Source organism: Anabrus simplex, chromosome 2 (genome assembly GCF_040414725.1).
Source record: "Anabrus simplex isolate iqAnaSimp1 chromosome 2, ASM4041472v1, whole genome shotgun sequence".
NCBI lineage: Eukaryota > Metazoa > Arthropoda > Insecta > Orthoptera > Tettigoniidae > Anabrus > Anabrus simplex.
Genome location: NC_090266.1, coordinates 63,285,916 through 63,308,439, shown reverse-complemented (window position 1 = coordinate 63,308,439; position 22,524 = coordinate 63,285,916). Strand labels below are relative to the sequence as shown.

At 41.5% G+C, this 22,524-nt stretch overlaps 1 protein-coding gene across 1 annotated transcript in view; it reads left to right on the top strand.

Annotated features, from left to right (window-relative positions):
* Positions 1 to 13,190, top strand: part of LOC136863432 (pikachurin) — a 1,329,416-nt gene extending 1,316,226 nt beyond the window's left edge. The window contains exons 11-12 of the mRNA XM_068225939.1: positions 5,326 to 5,429; positions 12,257 to 13,190. Coding sequence (XP_068082040.1) covers positions 5,326 to 5,429; positions 12,257 to 12,405 — 253 coding nt within the window. The 3' untranslated portion in view covers positions 12,406 to 13,190. The remainder of the gene's footprint in view (positions 1 to 5,325; positions 5,430 to 12,256) is intronic.
* Positions 13,191 to 22,524: the final 9,334 nt, after the last annotated feature.

The following is a 22,524-nucleotide window of genomic DNA, read 5'->3' as shown; positions in this document are numbered from 1 at the left end:
CTGACAGTTCGGAACATACCACCTAGTCGAGCAGCTCGTCTCCTTTCTCCCAAGTCTTCCCAGCCCAAACTTTGCAACATTTCTGTAACGCTACTCTTTTGTCGGAAATCACCCAGAACAAATCGAGCTGCTTTTCTTTGGATTTTTTCAGTTCTTGAATCAAGTAATCCTGGTGAGGGTCCCATACACCGGAACAATACTCTAGTTGGGGTCATACCAGAGACTTATATGCCCTCTCCTTTACATCCTTACTACAACCCCTAAATACCCTCATAACCATGTGCAGAGATCTGTACCCTTTATTAACAATCATGTTTATGTGATTACCCCAATGAAGGTCTTTTCTTATATTAACACCTAGTTACTTTCAATGATCCCCGAAAGGAACTTTCACCCCATCAACACAGTAATTAAAAGTGAGAGGACATTTCCTATTTCTGAAAGTCACAAACTGACTTTAACCCTGTTTATCATCATACCATTGCCCACCGTCTATCTCGCAACACTATCGAGGTCACACTGCAGCCGCTCACAATCTTGTAACTTATTTATTACTCTGTACAAAATACATCATCTGCAAACAGCCTTATCTCTGATTCCACTTCTTTACGCATATCATCCACTTCTTACACATAGCATGAAAAATGTGTGGCCGGGTATTTAAGGTCGCTTGCCCTTCCTGACACCACGGGATTTTCAAATGAAAACTCCACCCCAGCAACATCAGGAATCCAGCCACGGTCGCCGGGATTACAAGCAAGCAGCTGAGCCGATATTGTATATATGCCTGAGAAGGGAACAGAAGACTCCAATGGTCAAACAATTGGGCTATCGCTAAGCAATGAAACTGGCAGGAACAGTTCTCCGGCCGCTGCTGATCGCTCTTTTCTGGGCTTTATTAAACTTCATTATATGATATATAGGGTTATTTACCTATGATGTTACAGAGAAATAACGTCCAAACCATAGAAGATATCGGTATTCTGTTTTCGTATTCGTAAATCATACCAAGAGGCTTGTAAAATAATGTACTACTTATTCTCATGGGTGATTAATAACTATGATTTTGATACTAACTCAATATTTTTAAATAGAATGGCACAAATACATACAGCTGGCCTAAACGTTCAACTGCGTACAAGTTCAAATATGTAAGTATTTTTAAAATCGGTCAGTTATTTTTTGAGATATCAATAAAAACCGCATATGGTCTTTTGAGCGTCGCATCAGACAGCGTGAGGTCGACCAAGGACGTACTGACACGCAAGCCGTTTCCTGGCATTGATTCCAGCCATACAATGGATACCAGGCATGTATTGTATCCTGTATTATGTTTATTTCTCAATTTATACACTAGTATGTACTCTACACTCAAACCAGTGACAATTATAGCTTTCGTTATGCTGCATGGTAGTCAAAGTAATTACTTTAATCCTTTTAAACACATCAACCCTCCCTGTCCTCTCATGAGTTCGCCTGTTATGTACACTTTGCAAACCCATCACATGTGTACGATATGCTTACATGCCTGTGGCTGGAATCACCCCAGGAAACTGCTTTGCGTCAGTACGTCCTTGCCCGACTGCACGCTGTCTGATGCGGCAAGCAAAACCCCGCGTGCTGTTCTTATTGAGATTTCAAAAGCAACTGTCCGTTGTGCCGTCCCATTTAAAAATATGAAGTTAGTATCAATATCTCGGTTATTAATCACCCCATGAGAATACGTAGCACATTTTTACAAGCCCCTGGGTATCATTTGAGAATATGAAAACAGAATACAGATATATTTTATGGTATAGATGTTATTTCCGTGTAATATCTTAGGTAAATAACCCTGTATATCATATAGTAAAGTTTAATGAAGCCCAGAACAGAGCGATCAGCAATGGCCGGAGAACTGTTCCAGCCAGTTTCATTACTTCGCGATAGCCCAATTGTTCGACAATTGGAGTCTTCTGTTCCCTTCCCAGGCAAAGCGGTAAGACTTCACAAGACAGATGAAGAAACGTGGTTTTCTCGTGAATAGAATTAGGAGATTTTTATTGCCTAACAATGATATATATTGTACCAGGAAGGCATAGGCCCTGGCACATACGAGTTATAAATCTTTATGCATGAGCGAACGGCTAAGTTACGATGCGCAAACAGCTGTGCGAGAGAAGGTTCTCGTTCTCACTGTTCTGCGTGAGGGAGACCGCATAAGTGGAGCAAGGTCAAGTGACGTCAGCACTGCCTGTAGCTTCCCTCCCCTTAGAATTCTCGCGAGACCATTTTTAAGCTTATCAACGACTGGATCAATAAATATGAGACCAACACTAATTTGTAATCCAAATTTTAAAAGTATAACCCAGCAAATTTGAGATTAATCCGCCTAGTGGTTTCCATGATATAACAAGTGGAAGTTTGAGAAGTATTATCACCCCTTCGTCACCTGACTCAGAGTGCTGCTCGCAGCCGGATATAAATAGGTCAGCGAACCGAGGTTATAGCCCGTGTGTGTTCTACGATTATGACAGAACGACAGTATGCTCCGTCGCGATCCGCGAAGACGTAGAAGTCACACTCGAGCACTTTGAAATTGTGCGAAGACGTCGCAAGTAAAGTTTCTACCGCGTCGTGACGAATGAAATGTTATAAAATTTTCTCCGACTAAATCGTCATTGTATAATATTTAGGAGTGTGCTAACCGAGTGAAGTTACAAGAAAAATTGTGAACTGAAGTGTAATTGGAGATTCAGGTATTTCATTTACCAGTTTACGGTATTGTGGACTCTGTCATTTTCTCGTAATTTTAAACTTTATCATTGACTGTGACAGTATTCTAAGACATTGCGTGTGTTAAACTAAATTTCTAATTTATGACCATTTACATGATTCTGAGACGCATTACTCCTATACTAGTACAATTGTGAACTGTGTGAGATACTATTCCACTAAACATTCAACCAATAACAGGGCTAAATGTGACTACTTTTTCGTGCATTTTCTCGAACTTTAGATCACTACTATTCGAAACTAACTGAATGTTAAGAACGTTTTATGACAATATTAAGTCGTACAGAGTCGTGTTATGCAAATTCAGTCATAAAACCTTCTTAATCTATGAACAGTATTATTCCAGAGACTGTTGTTAATGACATTTTTCCAAGTGTTTCATGGACTGTGATGATTATTCTACGGTCGAACCTGACATAATCATTGACTATTATGAACTGTTACGGTGTTCAATCATTATTTTACAAACTGTGTGCGTGAAAAACTGTGTTTTCCGTTTTTAACGCGATTGTAAGTCATTACTTCATTAACCTGACTTACAAATCATACTGTAGCATAGACTGTGATATTCTAAGTCACGTATTCAACGCCGTAAAACAAACGTGAGAATACGAATTATGCATTGAGACTTGTGCCGGTGTATAATACCAATCTTAATGATAATTGACACCTCTATAGAGCCAATTGAACTTTCCGTGTTCCGACATTATCACTAAAAGAACATCGAAAACCTTGGCAAAGTGTTGTGAGATTCTGCTGCGTCGAACGTCATTTCCAGCGTGGGATTAACGTGGTTTCATCGATCATGGTACCCATCGAGGGACGTCGAAGGGGAATAATAACGTGGTATCTTCATTAAACGGACTTGTCACGCTGCTGGTACTGAGTTCGAGTCTTGGCTGCACGCTGTCCAGTCACCAAGCCGCAGGACAGCACTTCACCAACCCTTATAAGCAGATTCCAGGTGATTTTCTTATATTTTGAGTGAGTAATTCCACTGACTAACTTTTAACTAAGCACTCAGTTAATCATAGTGCTCCATCCAACAACAGAAAAATGCTTCGTGTGAATTTCAGCTTGCTAGTCATAATAATTCAAGAAGGCTCCATGTCTTGCTTTTGAACTGTAAATTCCTCCTTGAAAGCTTTTATAACTTGAAGTAATTTCACGTAGATGAACTCTAGGGTTTTCAAATCCATTATTTTATTTTTTATAAAATCAACTTAGATGAACTGTAGGAGTATACAGCAAGTGTTTGAAAACTTGTATTTGAAGTGTGTGTTAATATTATGTTTAAAAATATTAGAAATACTGTAGGTTTGCATCACAAGTGATGGACTCCATGAAATTCTATGTGCAAAGTGTTATTGTGGTATTTAAATCCATTTATGAGATCTTAGATGCACTGTAGGCTGTTCACGATCTCTAAAAAGGTGATATTTATTTTGGACATTTTTAATCAAGTGGATGTCTCTGAATACAACAGCACCGATATTTTATGTTCATTTTGAAAATATTGACTGAAAATTTAATTTTTAAAATTCAACTGCAGGGTAATTTACATGAATATTTTTAATAAATATTGTCAAAAAGATGTTACCATCTATTATTCGCCCTGCGAAAGTATCCATCTCTGTACCTGCTCCAATACGTAACCGAACATTACTTGAGATCCTTCCCATGCTCTGGCTCCATAATCATTTCCTGGTACAATATATGCGAATATTGTTAATGCACTAAACACTACTACTGAAAAAAATGGAACTAAATGAGTGGATTTCGAGACAAAAAATGTAAAATGAACATTTCTGTATAAGAAGCCTCCGTGGCTCAGGCGGCAGCGGGCCGGCCTTTCATCGCTGGATACCGTGGTTCAAATCCCGGTCACCCCATGTGTGATTTGTGCTGGACAAAGCGGAGGCGGGACAGGTTTTTCTCCGGGTACTCCGGTTTTCCCTGTTATATTTCAATCCAGCAACACTCTCCATTAATATTTCATTTCATCTGTCAGTCAATAATCATTGCCGCACAGGAGTGCGACAGGCGTCGGCAGCCGGCACATCTATCCTCGCCGCTAGATGAGGACTTCATTCATTCTATTCCTGACCCGTTCGAATGACTGGAAACAGGCTGTGGATTTTCATTTCATTTCTGTATACCTAGTCAATGGAAGGTACAAACTAACACATATTTTAGAATGAATAGTTCGAAAAGAGGACTCCGTTTGGTGGTAGACAAAAACACTAAATCAAAACAAGATCTCATTGAAAATTAGCAGGTTCGACTCTTTTCTGAACTGCTCACTTAAAGCAGATAGAAACTACGATAAAATTTGCGTACCCCTTGTGACGACTCCGCGTACCCCCGTGGTACGCGTACCACACTTTGAAAACCACTGTATTAGAATATGGCCTGATTTGAAATGTCGATCATATCCCTCGTATATCTTAGCCGAAATCGTCCTGCTTGTAAATTAAATGTAGAATTGTTTGTGTACTCATTTAAACCTTGAACTGTACTCTAATATTTTATTGACTTAATTTCTTTCAGAAATGAACAAGATGGTACCATTATTGTCGACAATGGACCCGCTGTTACCAAAAGATCACCTGGAAAGCTGCGGCAGCTCAACACGAACACAGGATTATACCTCGGTAAGGAGCTCTCCTTTCGTTCTTAGTTGATTTACTTGACTCAGAATACCTATTACAAGGTCGATATCAATATGAAGAGCCGATTGGTAAAGGTTCGATGCCTGACTCTGCTACACATTTAACCAAATTCTGGGCCGATGACCTTCGATGTTAGGCCCCTTTAAACAACAAGCATCATCTTCATTAACCAAATTCTACTTTCTTTCTTTCTTTCTTTCTTTCTTTCTTTCTTTCTTTCTTTCTTTCTTTATTTACTTATTTATTTATTTATTTATTTATATATAAAATGTTCCCATCAGGTAGATACTTATGGTAATTTCATTCCAGCAACACAATGATTAAAGCTGAAAGGACTTTTCCCCTTGATGAAACGTACAGCCTGAATTTTCATCCCGTTTACCATCATACCCTTGCCTGCTGTCCATTTCATAACATTCTCTGGGCCTTCTGGCAGCCGCCCACAATCCTGTAATTCACTTACTAGTCTACATGAACTATGTCCACAACTAAATGAATTATGTGGCCTAAAACGCAAATAACCGAGCTCGATAGCTGCAGTCGCTTAAGTGTGGCCAGTATCCAGTATTCGGGAGATAGTAAGGTTCGAACCCCACTGTCGGCAGCCCTGAAAATGGTTTTCCGTGGTTTCCCATTTTTCACACCAGACAAATGCTGGAGCTGTACCTTAATTAAGGCCACGGCCTCTTCCTTCCCACTCCTAGCCCTTTCCTGTCCCATCGTCGCCGTAAGACCTATATGTGTCGGTGCGACGTAAAACAACTAGCAAAAAAAAAAGCAAATATGCCGTTATACCGGGTGGTCCACCCGCCCCATGCGATCAAGTTTTATGCAACCCACCGCGTTTTCTAAGATTCTGAAATACATCGATCCATCTCCCTGAACCGGGGTAATATACGTATAACATGATGTGTGGATACGGGCTAGAAGACAGCAGGAATTATGGGCACCACTATTAATTCATTACGGGTACCTCGAATGAACCCGTGCCTTATGAATGCTGTTTTGTTCATTAAGGGCCGTTCTTTTTTTTAATAGAAATAACCGAAAATTTTATTTTTAAACCACATTTATTTTTAGGTTTTGCATACGTTCTTTATTTTCTACATTGTTCTTTCTTCTTTCTTAATCCGTTTAACGTCTAGGATTGGTTTTGCCTCGGACTCAGCGAGGGATCCCACCTCTACCGCCTCAAGGGCAGTGTCCTGGAGCGTGAGACATTGGATCGGAGATAAAACTGTGAAAGTGGACCGGTACCTCGCCCAGGCGGCCTCACCTGCTATGCCCTTGTGGCGGGCATGGGAACATTGGAAGGGATAGAGAAGGAAGAGGGAAGGAAGCGGCCCTGGCCTTAAGTTAGGTACCATCCCGGCATTTGCCTGGAGGAGAAGTGGGAAACCACGAAAAACCGCTTCTAGGATAGCTGAGTAGGGAATCGAAGCCCCTCTACTCAGGTGACCTCCCGAGGCTGAGTGGATCCCGTTCCAGCCCTCATACCACTTTTCAAATTTCGTGGCAGAGCCGGGAATCGGACCCGGGCCTCCGGATGTGGCAGCTAATCACACTAACCACTACACCACACAGGTGGGCTTCCACCTAGTTTCGTTTCTTTTAGGCACTTGTCATACCTCAAAACTAAGTTTTGAAATTCCCCTTCAAAGAAGTCTGCCACCTGCTCTGACAGCCAAGAGTTCACGGCCGTTTTGACCTCTTCATCGTCGTTGAAGCTCTTCCCGCCAAGATGGCCATTCAGCTAAGAAAAAAGATGGGCATCGTTCGGAACAAGGTGAGGGCTATGCGGTGGGTGATCTAAAACTACCCACATCAAGGAATTAATCAGTTCCCGAGTCTGGACAGCAATGTGTGGTCTTGCGTCATTGTGAAGGAGAAAATTTCCTTTGTCAGCATTCCGCGTCTTTTGTTCTGAACCGCACGTCGGAGACTTAAACACTTGAGGAAAATCCATTAAGAAAGTGTTTATCGTGAATCTTCTGTCCTCGTGAATTTTTGTGTCAATTGCAGTCACCAAATCTTCCGTGAACACAGATGGTCGACCTGAGCCTTCTTCGTTACAAACTTTTTCACGGCGCTTTTGAACTTTCTTACCCATTTTCGCACTTCACGTTCGCTCATTGCATTATCACCATACACCTCACAAAGCTGACGATGAATGTCTGCAGCCGACATGTTTCTTGCACTCAAAAAACGCACTGCAGACCGAATCTCTCACGCGGCGTGCGGTTCAATCAACTTGAACACTTTAAAGATGCACAGTTCAGCGTACAGGTTAGCTACATAGCTGAAACTGACGCCTGGTTGTTCGGAAAGGATGTCGGGAGGTAGCGCACACGCCGGGATTATTATTAAAAATCAACGGTCCTTACTTAAAAAACATACCTGGTACAACAGCAGGTGCACACACACACAGAATGTATAGGCAGGGAACTGCCCCGTATATGCTAAACCTCACAGTAGCTCACTTGGCAGGGGCGCGGTCGGAGGTATGATAGTGGACAGTGATCGTGGGTGCGATGGATCGAATTTCACGCAAGACTTTTTTCTCACCTCCAGTTGCCTAGGATGTGGCAAATTTCATACTTAATAGCCTCCTTGAGGCGGTAGAGGTGGGATCCCTCGCTGAGGCAGAGGGAATAAGTAACCCTGGAGGGTAAACTGCTTAAAGAGGAAAGAATTTTGCTTTATGGCCCGTCAAGAGTTTTAGATTATTTAAAAAAACCTAGGATATCGAATTTTTTCGCACAAAAGTTCTTTGGAGAGCTGGAAGTCATCGACGTGAGTTTTCGCAGTTAAACATGTTTTGGAAACTCAAGGACAGTTCTATGGATATCGGCACGTGGTCACTAGGGTTTTGAGGACTTGCCGCACAAAGATCATCACATTGTCATCATAATTTTCATTTTACTTTGTCATTAATCTTACCAAATGAGCTGACTGCGCGGTTCCTTCCGGTGGTAAAAAAATGAAATGGCGTATGGCTTTTCGTGCCGGGAGTGTCCGAGGACATGTTCGGCTCGCCGGGTGCAGGTCTTTTGATTTGACTCCCGTAGGCGACCTGCGCGTCGTGATGAGGATGAAATGATGATGAAGACGACACATACACCCAGTCCCCGTGCCAGCGAAATTAACCATAGATGGTTAAAATTCCCGACCCTGCCGGGAATCGAACCCGGGACCCCTGTGACCAAAGGCCAGCACGCTAACCATTTAGCCATGGAACCGGACCCTTCCGGTGGTTGTTAGCTTGCATTCGGAAGATGTTGCGGTTGTCCTGAAGATGTTTTCCATGGTTTCCAATTTTCACACTAGGCAAATACTGGGACTGTGCCTTAAGGCCAAAAACATTTTGGAGTTGCTCACCTTGTCGCGCATCTCGTCGTGTGGCGATCAGGGAACAAACTAAGCTCGCCCTAGCACCTCGCTGCTGGCAATAGCCAGGCTGCTCACCATGGAGCTTTTACCCTGCACCAGTCCCCCGCGCACGCTGCTGGCAGCTCACAGGTGTAGTCAAAGTTCAAAACTGATTGAAACAGTTTGTAAAAATAACTGTCGGACATTCCATGAAGAACGATGTACTTCATATAAATCACCTGCTTATAATGACAGAGATCCCCTAAATAGCAAGAATAAAAGAACAAAGTTGACATAATCGTTCCGCATTATTTTTCCACTTCACTCCGTAGTTTGATGATGATGATGATGGTGGTGATTATGCTAGTTGCTTAAAGCGGGCCACTGGCTCCTGATGATACGAGGTGAGACGAAATGGATTAAAGGTTATAATTGACTAGGATTAGAAAAATGATAATGATGAGGAAAAAATTTTTTGCTAGGGGCTTTCCGTCGCACCGATACAGATAGGTCTTATGGCGACGATGGGATAGGAAAGGCCTAGGGGTTGGAAGGAAGCGTCCGTGGCCTGAATTAAGGTACAGCCCCAGCATTTGCCTGGTGTGAAAATGGGAAACCACGGAAAACCATCTTCAGGGCTGCCGATAGTGGGATTCGAACCTACTATCTCCCGGATGCAATGAGGAAAATTATTATGAATTTAAAATAATCAGTGGATCTAATTCCCAATGCCTTATTTTCTTCTAAAGTTAAAAGGAGTAATATGTAATAAAATTGAATAATGCATTGACATAGATGTAAAGTAATATATTTAATTCAAATTAAAAATACAAAGATAGATAAATACAGTCAATAGAATAAAATAGTAGTTAACAATAAAAAATTAAAAACATATAGAAACTTTACTATTAAACAAAACAGGCCACTATCCATCATAAGACGGAAAATGAGGTCTACTGGCCGCTCGTCATCTCGTCACTCCTTTTTCATCTTATGAACCTCTTATGATGATCCGCATGCCGCTGTTTCCAAATCGCAATGCGTTCGAAGACAGGTTCAGATAGCAAGTGAGCAAGTGATCACTGAACATGTGTATAGAGTGCGAAGAGAGGAAGGGTGGTAGAGCGGGTGACCTTGAAAGAACTAATCACAGTCCAAGTTACAGGATAGTCGGCGATGTGCCAGGCTCAAAAATCAAACGTGTTTGAGACCATGGATGTGGCGAGGATAGCAGCCAGCGGCGTAGCTATAGGCTGGGCTCCAGGGTAAAAGCACCGACTGAGATCCATTGGTTTGTTTCATCATCGCTTAACATCGAGCAGCGAAGCTGCAGCATAAACGTACCCAACAGTATCAAATGACTCGATACATGTTGGAGCCGCACACCTCGCCACGCATCTCGCCGCGCACTTCGCCGTCCACCGGGAATCAAAATGTTTGATATTTCAGGCTGCAGCTGCCTGGAACTAGCGTCGTCGTGATTGGTTGTCTCAAGGTCGCCACACTGTCCCCTCTATGCAGTGTCTCGCTGTTATGATATCACTGGTCGTGCTGACGTGTTGTGTCGTATCCCTGTCGCCATGGATAAAGAACAATTAATAAGTGACTTTTACCGAAAGAATGCTATATGGGACCAGCGTCACAAATCGCATCATAATAGATACGTTCCGCCTGTTGCCATTTCTTGATGGATGCAGTACTTTTGTATCCGTCTCTTGGCACAGGCCAGAGCAAAGTGTAGCTTCCACTGAAGTCCCAGTCTCATCCATGGCTGTAACAATATGGAAGCTGCTGGAGTATGGGTGGTGCTGTGTAATGACATTCGGAGCACAACTAGTGTCTTGAGTGTTATGAAAGGTGTTACTCATAGGGTCAGTCGTGCTGCAGTGGCACATTCTGGTCCAGTGAGAAAAGCAATGGCAAACTACCTCACCCCTCATCTTGCCTAGTATGCCTCATTTGGGCTCTGTCATTGGTTTTTGCGGTTTCCCTATAACTGCATAACCTTTGGTGGTTCTATTTTAGCCTCCGGGCTCATGACCTAACAGACAGACAATAGATACGTTCTAGATAAATGTTGGGGAGAAGTGGCTGCCAATTGTGGTAACACAAGTTAGCGTACACTTCTTGGATTCTAGGTTCTATTAGGTTTAAGATGTAATTAAACGTCCATTGAGACATTCTTAAATATTCATAAAATCTGTCCGGGTACATTTTAAGCTGTTGATACAATTTATAGCACTCTCTTTGTTCGGTTCGTTCCTCCAGTAGCGGCGCTAAGAAGCTCCCCCCCCCCCCCCACCTCGTTTCCTGATGAGGAAAGTTACAAGTTTATTTCGTAGTTCAAGGTTGTATATTATTACAATGAACAGCAATGACGATAATAACAATAATGTTACACAATTTAATTTTCAAATTCGAAGGAATTAAAGTAATACACTAATATGCTACGAGCACACACACACACACACACACACACACACACAAGAAATGCATATTCTAATTACAGTAACCAAACACGCTGACCGTCAGTATATTTAGGAATAAGACCAAATCATTTACTACTATTTACAACTCACCGGGCGAGTTGGCCGTGCGCGTAGAGGCGCGCGGCTGTGAGCTTGCATCTGGGAGATAGTAGGTTCGAATCCCACTATCGGCAGCCCTGAAAATGGTTTTCCGTGGTTTCCCATTTTCACACTAGGCAAATGCTGGGGCTGTACCTTAATTAAGGCCACGGCCGCTACCTTCCAACTCCTAGGCCTTTCCTATCCCATCGTCGCCATAAGACCTATCTGTGTCGGTGCGACGTAAAGCCCCTAGCAAAAAAAAAACTATTTACAACTCAACCGTCCATCGTAGGCCTACTTAGCTTCCTTCACTCACTGCTCAGAGTTATAAACAGGCTCGAGACTTCGGTATTTAGAGTTTAGGTATGGAGGACGTCTTTGTTATCGCATCTTCGCTGACTACTGTGTTCTCAGAACTGGCCAATTACTTCAAAAGCCTTGTTGATTGTTGTGAGTGGCAGCAAGGAATGGTTATTATTGGAACAGTTTGGGAACCCCACATTCTTTCAGATATAACTACCCTACTCCTATTGACGATAGAAGCTTCGCACTTTGGAATAACCCTCTGTAATACAAATGATACCGTGTTGTGTGCTGTACCTTTATCAATATGTAAAATCACTCTTCAGCTACTGAATTAAGAAATAGTCATGGGCCCCTCACAAGCCATGGGCCTCCCCTTCCCGCGTGGTCTGCGGGGTCCTTATCGCCGCCACTGCGTTCCTGAAAGCCTAGCTGAGTTAGTGCAACATTAAAGAAGTGATCATACTTCTATGTCTGTTTTGTCATTCTCTTAGCCATCACATCAATTATTTGAACTTTACCCGAGCCTGGTGAAGTGACCTTATACAATCTTATGTTATGTTTCAGGTGGAATGGACAACATCGACCAGGCTACCATGAACAAGTACACAAGTGGAATGGTGGGCTGTATCTCCGATCTCATCCTGGATACTGATTATCACGTAAAACTTGTTCAGATGTCGACCGCTATCAAGAGCATCGAACGCTGCGGCTAAGAAATGCTTTCAACAGCATTTCAAGCTAGTTTAGACCCAGGAAGTTCAACTATGTTCAGTAATAGAAAGAAGATATAGACTATGCTAGGATTGTGGGCTGAACCTAGTACGGTACAAGTTGTCAGGAACATCCTACATCCGTTCATGACAACCAAGTGTGTGACCAGAAACTTCTATGTCTGTTTTGTCACTCTCTTAGCCATCACATCAATTACTTGAACTTTACCCGAGCCTGGTGAAGTGACCTTATACAATCTAGCAACATCTTGTATGTTTTTAAATCTAAGGTCTACATCTTAATGATAAAGGAAAGGCAATACGGACTCTCGGTCTTTTGAGAGATTGGAATTCGGCACATATGTATAGATCTAAAGTGTGAGAACAATTCTTCTAAGTCTGACAGAACTGTAATACAACTAACTAATTTGAGCAAATATATTGAGAAACTTTTATAAGTGAAATGACCAGAAATTGCTGTATGAACACTTGACAGAAGAAATGAATGAATCAGAAATTTATGAATGCGTGGACTGTCTGAATGAGTGAGCACATGACTGTTTGAGTGTTATGCCTCATGAATGAGTGAAGTAGAAGAGATAATGCTATCTGTACCACATCTCCTTGTGTGTAGGATCACTGGGCATGATCCTGTCTATTGGAGTCAAGCCTAAAGAACCACTAAGAACGCATGGAAGGGTTGTGATTTGAATTGAGCACAACATAAGTGTCAGCTTGAAGCTTTTGTTCTCCCACAATATTCAACATAAAATAGCAAAACATTGCACGTCAACCATGTCGTATCTACCTAACTCTGAACCAAATATATGGAGTGATGTATACTTGCTTGTTTCTGAAAAAATACTTTAAAATTTCAGATAAGAAATATTTCTTAAAGTAGTGTTTTTTACAAGATGCTTTACGTCGCACTGACACAGATACGTCATACGGTGACGAAGGGACAGGAAAGGGCTAAGAGTGCGAAGGGAGTGGCCGTGGCCTTAACTAATGTACATCCCCAGCATTTGCTTGGTGTGAAATGTAAAACCATGGAAAATCACCTACAGGGCTGCCGACAGTGTGGTTCGAAACCACTAACTCCCGAATACTGAATACTGGCCGCACTTAAGCGACTGCAGCTATCGATTTTAGTTTTCTTAAAGTGCATTATGATTCCTATGCATACTTTTCTTAGAAAGGGTAGAGCCTCCGTGGCTCAGGCGGCAGCGTGCCGGCCTCTCACCTCTGGACTCCGTGGTTCAAATCCCGGTCACTCCATGTGAGATTTGTGCTGGACAAAGCGGAGGCGGGGTAGGTTTTTCCCCGGGTACTCCGTTATTCCCTGTCATCTTTCATTCCAGCAACACTCTCCAATATCATTTCATTTCATTTCATTTGTCAGTCATTAATCATTGCCCCTATCCTCGCCGCTAGATGGGGGCTTCATTCATTCCATTCCTGATCCGGTCAAATGATTGGAAACAGGCTGTGGATTTTCATTTTCACCTTTCTTAGAAAGTAGCAGAGACTTACTAAACTTAACACATACAATTCACATAGCAGGTGAGAGATTTTACTAATACAGTCGAAACCGTTTAGTCCGACGACGCTTTCAACGACGGCGAAATCTAACAGTCCCGTCTAAATCGTATATAAACACATATCGTATAAATGACATATTTTGATCACATTTTCGAATACATGTATCGGCGATAGCGGCCAATGTTGATTTTTGTTTGTTACGTAGCCTATTTGGGGATTGCTGACAACAAAGTAACATTTATTATTGGAGACTTCAAAACAATCTGTCTGTTAAATAGTCAAGGCAAGCATCTCTGTGAAGATATCACAAAAGAAAAGTGTTTAATATTGAAGAAAAGTCACACATAATATGGCGATTAAAAAATGAGGAAACGAATGTCAGCTTCGGGAAGGAATTGGGAGTATCACACTGAACGATTTCTACTGTTGAAGACCAAATATTGAAAGGGCCGAAATATGAAAAATGTGTTTTTTCGTATTAATGGGATGTATTAGCCATGCCGCATATGGTGGTAACTTGTGCATGTGCCTGACGTTATTAGTTTAGTTGGTAGGAAGCTCAACAGTCCAATGTGTCCAGCTGAGTTTGGTGAATGTGCAAGCGTCTCGCGCTACAATTCTTCTGTGCTCTCCATTGTGTCAGTGTGTATTTTCTAATTTCTGAGCCGAGAAATGAAATTTATAGAAGCTAAATATTGTTATGAAATTATATAAAATGTATTGGATGTGCTATACTTGCACTTCAAAGGCCGTAGGTAATCTTTAATTCCTGGTCTCCTTTGATAGATAAGGATTAAAGTGCCATTATGCTCGGGAACTCTATTATTGGCGTTTGCTCGAAAACATGTTTCTGGCACTTTCACCCTTTTCAATCTTTGGTCCCCAATTTGGAAAGACAATGAGAAAATACCGTCACTTCGAAAAACATTCTTTAAAAATCAAGAGGGCCATATCATCTGAGCACAAAGATACTGAGGAACCTTAACTTATATCGTTTAAGCAGCAAATGACAAATAATGTGCCGATCAATGGACCCACTCTTCAAGCGAAAGCCAATGAAATTCCCCGCAGTCCCGCTCCACTAATACAGTACTTATTTCAGTTACCGGTACGTTTCCTGAAGTTCTAACTTAATTCTGTTAATTAAACATGTTAATGTGCAGCCACCGAGCTCGATAGCTTCAGTCGCTTAAGTGCGGACAGTATCCAGTATTCGGAAGATAGTGGGTGCGAGCCCCACAGTGGGCAGCCCTGAAGATGGTTTTCCGTTATTTCCCATGTTCACACATTAAATAAGGCCACGGCCGCTTCCTTCCCAATTCTAGCCCTTTCCTGTCCCATCGTCGCCATAAGACCTATCTGTGCCGGTGCGACGTAAAGCAACTTGCAAAAAAAATGTGCAGCCTAAAATTTACAGGTATAAAATTTTTAGCAACAACACAAAAACTGGTTTTTGCGAGTATCGTCTATAACGAGCGCTGACTGCCGGTCCTTCGGTGTCGTTATAACCGATTTCGGCTGTATTTTCAATGCTTGGTCATTTAAAAACTGTGTGTCTGATTTTTGTAATAATTTCGTATTATTTCATATTTTATCGGCATTTAGTTATTATCAAAATATAGTCCACCTACCTTGCAGATACAAAACCTACGGATACTCACAACAAATAATGTATCTGTAAGTTGAATAGTTTCTGAGGAAAGTGTCTCCCTTTGAGTCCAACCCTTCGTAAGGGTGTAGTGGCATCACGCGACAAGCCTTTTGATCTGCCTCCAGCAGTCTCTGCTTGGTGACTTGCTTGCCGTAAGCTCATCCAGGTCAAGCTCTTGATCTGGTCCATCCATCGTAACAGTGCACGTCCTCTAGGTCTTCGGCCGTATACTTCTCCCTCTATGATAAGTTTTTCCATTGCCTCCTGTCTTCTGACAATATGGCCAAAATATCTGAGTTGTGTTTGGTTTACAGTTTTGTTCTCATGCCGAACTGTTGCAGAATCGATTCATTAGTATGGTGTGCTATCCATGGTATTCGCAGTAATCTCCCATAGCACCGCCTCTGTGGATCCGTAGTAGAGTGTCGGCCTCCGGATCCCAAGACAGCGGGTTCAAACCCGGCAGAGGTAGTCGGATTTTTGAAGGGCGGAAAAAAGTCCATTCGATACTCCATGTCGTACGATGTCGGCATGTAAAAGATCTCTGGTGATACATTTGGTATTTACCTGACAAAATTCATTAAATCTCAGCCATAGACGCCCAAGAGAGATCCGGTTTACTCGGTCTGCCATCTAGTGGGCCTAGAGTAAAACGGAACGTCGAAATTGACGAGCAGACAGCCAGATGGCGTCAAATCGAAATGTCTGCACACGGTAGCTGAGGCCATACGATTATTGTTATTATTATTATCCTATAGCACCACATTTTTAGAGCATCAATCCTGCGGGGATCCGCCACCTTCATCGTGCAAGTTTCTGCTGCATAGGTCGCGATAGGGAAAATCAGAGTTCGAATGAGGGTGAGCTTTGTCTTGGAAGTGATGGAGGTGTCTTTCCAGATGCGAATAAGTTTTGCTGTTGAATTTCTAGCAATCGCAATACACCTCCGCGGATAGATGCCAGCAGCTGAGTAGTGGACATAATGAAAGCTGCTGTGGAAGTCCCTGAACAGGCTACGATCAGGAGTGGGAAGATTCAGGGATAACTTGAAGAAATTGGGGTTCAGTACAAGTCATACAAAGTGTGAATGTGAACAAAAACAAACCAGGAATGACATGCTTCAGTGCTCTCTGTGCCCAACATTTTGCACAGAGCATTGGACATTGCAAAATACTTGGCATGTGCAATATGAAAATCTCACATTTTATGTTTTGCGTACTTCAAACTGACTTGTGCATTAACTGAGAATGCGTATGTTTTTGATACGAGTATGATAGTAATTATACATTTTAAAAATACTATTCATCTGAAATTTAAAACCGAAAACACGGTTGCATGTATCACCGATTTTTGGTTTTGGGTTAACAAGGTACTATATGGTGCACGTGCAACATTTCATTCTTTTATGCTGAATATCGTACGAGAAAGGCAGCCTCGCAGAAACACATATTTCTGTGTGCAGTTCAAATCACAACTCTTAAGAAAACTGCTCGTGGGAGAGCACGCATCAGTAAACAAATCTGGATGATATTATGTCCATAGAAAATAAACTTGTCTTATTTCCCTACGGAAGGACAAGAATGTTTGAACTGTACAATACACTGTCCACTGTCCATTTCTAAAAAAGTGATTTATGCTGCAGAGTTCCAAAATATCATTTTATTTCATATAAAATGACAAATAGTATGCCTTTCAAAATTTCAAAAAAAGAAAGTTTCCAAAAGAGAAGTTCTCATGTACTGCGTATAAAGTTTAGGAGTGCGTTTGACTGATTTTACTACACACAATGGTCAAGTATGTTATTGTGGTTTTTAGGAAGAGCTCACCTGTTTCTTACACATGAAGTAAATGTCTCAGACCTACATTTATATTCCTCGACACAAAGTAATTTGCACCCATTTATTTATTTGTACTAAATAAAATTGTTATATTGTGCTCTATCGTCATCTTCTAACTTCCCGATGGTATTTGGCTGTTCTGACTAATGGATGTTTGTACGGCACAATATTTAAGGGCGTGTGGCATGCAAATTGCTTCACCTAATGCCATATTCAGTAAGACATTTTATAGACTCGTACCACTACAATTTAAGAATTTTACACACACACACAAATACACAGCAAACAGTCAAATATAACATGCTAAAGAACCACTTTGTGCTTCAAAACATATCATTTTGTGGAATGTGATCCTGTAGGTCATTAGTTTTCTATGTTATTTCAGGAAAATTGCCTCAAGTTGTACATTGATGTTCCCTTGTGATGCATTATGAAAGGAAAGGAACAGTTCACCTGTCTGGGCTGAAATTCCCTCATCTGTGTACTGACTACACTGACAGTTACACATCCTTGTTTAGAAATAGAACGAAATTGGCAGCAGTGTTGTGTGATTGATTGATCCTTTGAATGTGATAGATGACAGAATATGGTGGTGATGACAAATTTGATATTAAACCACGGTCCTATATAACCACGGTTATATTCTGATATTAAAAAATTGGTTCGTTTATTGTGATCGCCAACATTATTATTATTATTATTCAAAATTTCTCGTTTGACCTTTAATTTACTGATCTGAGTTTGCCATTAAGCATCACACCTGAGAAGGCATAGAATATTTATGTTTGCGACCCATACCAAAATCAGCATTGTGAATTCATGGAGAGAAAAGAGGTTCCCAAAACATACCATAGTCTTAAAAATTCATTTCCTTGCTGTGACTGTTCATTGAATTTTATAAATCTGATTCTGTAACGATAAAGTGGCGAAAGAAGTCATAGCACTGTGGTAACATGAAGACACTAAGCTGATATTGTGTATGACGAGCAACTTCATTTCTCTAGTTAATGCTGGTGAAACATTATTGTTCTGGAAACACAAATTGTAGCTTTAATAAAATATTTATTGTACATGGTTCCTTATTAATTTCACTCTGCCAGATTTCTTTAGGTCTGTTCCTGCAGCAATCAAACAATCTAACACAGGTATGCAATGCTGTACTGTGATGATCAGAAGAAGCTGTTCAAACTGCATAAAATACATCATCCAGTTTGTTCAACATTTCTTCGGCAGAAACGCACTGAACCTTATGTATGAAGTGCATTACAACGTAAAAATTGGTCAAAAAATGGTTTGTCTTATTACAGACTACTGAATGACGAAGTATTACGTGATAACCAAAGTATTTTTAATTCAACTTCATAGTACTTGTCGAAACACTCAATACACAATTCTCAGATTTTTACAAAAATTATTGAATATATTTGTCAACCCAACCTTTAGCGACATGTTCTTTCAAATATTCTCTCTCTGGCCATCGAAAAACTAGATAATTTTCGGAATTAGAACATTAATATTAGTTACACGTAATCAATCCAGCTGTTCAAAGTTTTATTGTTAAATCGCATCCGTAATTTCAATTGCAGTACTGGGTAATACACTATTTTTGCAATTTATTTTCCAGGTTCTGTCGGACTCAGCGAGGTATCTCACTTCGGTACAAACGTGAGACAATGACACACACTCACTGAAGGCTGAGAATCAAGAAGGGATGGTTTGATATTTGGAGGGAGGTAGGAGTGGTCTTGAGTTGTCAAATCGGCATTTGCCTGGAGTGAAGTGGAAAAACATGGAAAACCACTCCGAAAATTGCCAAGGATTGGGACTTCAACCAAGCTCTCGCGGGACTCAGGGTACCCTGTTCCAACCCCATGCTAGATTACAAATATCAGGCAGAATAGAGGAACTAGGACTGGACTTTGGATACATAACCCTAGAGCACGAATAGGATATTTTTACTATTATTTTTTTTTTTTCGTATAACATTGGTTTTAATCTATGGTTCACTTTCGGGTTAGGTTTATATTCATTAAATAACACTCTATAATGTGTAGCGAGGACAGACGGGAAAATTTCGTCACTAACTTTTACAATGTATCTTCACTGCACGCAGGAATGGTTAAATGAACAGCTCTTACTTTTATTTCTGTTTTTATTTCTGTGAAGTAGTTTCACGTTGCTTTCTTCACTGAGCCAGAAGTTGCTATTACATATCAGTCTGCCAAGCCCACTGAAATGCATGCATCAAACGACCCTATGAGAAACATTTTCACACCATTCATAGCAGGGACTGGTTGCATAAGGAATGGCATTACTCGCATCGTTCATACCTCAGTCACTTTCATATTGTCAAAGCCAAGGATAAGATAGAGACAGATCAATGAAAGTAACAAAACTGCTCTAGCCCATACCAGAAGACATAGTGCACTGTAAACACTGGGTCCTGCCAGCAAAGGCATCAGTATCTCTTCAAATAGAAGAAAAAGGAACACTTGGAACTAACGCCGAGCATTTTTCGCCTGAACGAATTCTGAGAACTCATGTCACGAATTATGGCTTGGTTTCTGCTACGTCCACTGGATAGTTCTGCATTATTAAAATCATTTACCGAGCGACTAGCCCTGAAGACGGTTTTCCATGGTTTCCTATTTTCACACCAGTCAAATGCTTTGGCTGTACCTTAATTAAGGCCATGGCCACTTCTTCCCGCTTCCAGTCCTTTCCTACCTTCGTCGCCATAAGACCTATGTGTGTCTGTGCGATGTAAAGCAAATTACTTAAATAATCCCATGGATCCCCGTTTAATATCACCAAACAATTGGTTACAGGGGAAACCATAAAAATCAATGACGGAGCTATAGTGAGATGTTCTAGGCATGGTGAGGCGTAGGGTAGCTTGCCATTGCTTTCCTCATTGAACCAGAAAGTGTCATTGCAGCACGACTGACCTTATGGTCTCCAGAGGCACTAGTCGCGCTCTGAGTGCCATCACTCAGTACCACCGTATCTCATCCAGAAACCTTATACTAGAAGAAGACAGGAACTTTGATAAAAACTCATGAAAGATTTACGACACTCAACGCCCGCTAGGTGGCAGTAGAGTCAGTCTTCCACTAATAATACGGTACTTCCCGGTCTTGTTCTGGTGTAAGGTCTTCGACAGGCCCCTGCAAGATTGTACATAAAGTTAGTTGAAGCCACTCCAGTCATATTCAGTAGAACAAGACAGAAAGTGGAAGGCTGATGGTGCTGTCATCCAGAGGACATGGAGTGATAACGTAGTAATGTCTTGTTCTATAGTAAGATCCTGGTTTCATCGTCCATGCTTTCACAGCTAGAAATGTGATCATGGCTTCTGTGGAAGTTACATTTTGCTACACAGGGTCTCTCTTATAAACCCAGACCGAACGCATGGTGTTTGTATTCTGCGCTACGGCAGCTGCCAGAGCTGCCAGCTGTCGCGCGCGGCCGCCCTGCCTTTAGTGTATATACAATCTTATATGAAATCTTACCGTATAAAAGATGCTGGAAGTGTCGTCCTACCTGGTAACCACATTCTGGATGACGCGAGTGAGTTCTGCCACTGTAATATTTCTGATTTTATTCGTAATGTTTTCCTTCAGTTCTTCCAATGTGCGAAGATTTGTTCGATACACTTTTTCTTTCAATTTATCCCACAAGTAAAAAACACACACACACTGGTAGATCTGGAGAACGAGTGTGAAATAGACCAGCAGTAATCACTCTGTCAGCAAACACTTCCGGGATTGTAAGAAGGGAATCTTCTGCTGTACGAGCAGGGGCTGAATCTTATTGAAACCACCCATGCAACTTTTCTTCTTCAGTTAACTGATGGAAGAACAGCCTCAAAATGTCATCTTGGTACCTCTCTGCATTTACTGTCGTCTCGAAGAAAATAGACACAATTATTCGTCTTGCACTAACAGCACACCACACACCAATCTTCCTATCATAATGAGGGACTCCATAAATACCATTAGAATTTTCTACACGCCGGTAGCGAGAGTTGACTGTTCGCACGGCCATTAAGGTGAAACCAGAGCTTTTATATACGAAAATATGGTGTTGCAATGATAACTGTCTCACCATGTTAACAGCTGAGATTCACACTGGCGACTCATGCTTCCCAGATGGAACACGTGCAGGCTGCTTGCACGGTCAATAACTATGCGCGCGCCTCCCATTCTGCAGCTGCCGTAACCCAGAGTGCAAACACCGTGCGTTCGGTCTGGGTTTATAAGAGAGACCCTGTGGCTTATGACAAGAGAAAGGTGCAAAAGTAATACATCCACCAAGAAATATGAACAGACATCACTATACCAGAGAACCGATCTAAAATGCTGCATAGTGATCAAACCCGCTTGCCTGCCCGATCACATGTGCAAACGCCTGCTGGCTAGGCTGTTCAAGTGGTGGAAAATATGTGGGGAAAGGTTAGAGAGAGCCGGCTGTCAGTGGCAGAGGCTCGCCATCAGCCGACACAGATAGGACTTACGGTGAATATGGGCTAGCAGTAGAAAGGAAGCAGCTGTTGACTGAATTAAGGAACAGCCTCAGCCGGCATTTGCCTGGTTTGAAAATGGAGAAAACACGGAAAATGATTTTCAGGACTGCCGACAGTGGGGTGCCGAAACCCGAATTTTTTTTTTTTTCAGTCATCATTGATCTGCATTTCGGGCAGTCACCCAGGTGGCAGATTCCCTATCAGTTGTTTACCTAGTTCTTTCTTAAATAATTTCTTTCCACATTTATTTTCACACTTCCCTGAGAAAATTATTCCAGTCCCTAATTCCTCTTCCTTTAAATGAATATTTGAAAAAAATTTCCTCTTAAATTCCGAATGCAAGCTGACAGCTACAGGAGCAAACCGTGTAGCCAGTCGCTCTGTAACAGTGTTCAAGCTAAATATATTAACTGCTGCCTTCCCAAGGCGTATATTATTAACAGTAAAAATGTTATTGTTTGTAAGTTCCACTAACTACTTTTTTCGGATTTCGGAGACGCCGAGGTGCCGGAAATTTGTCCCGCATGAATTATTTTGCGTGCCAGTAAATCTACTGACACGAGGCT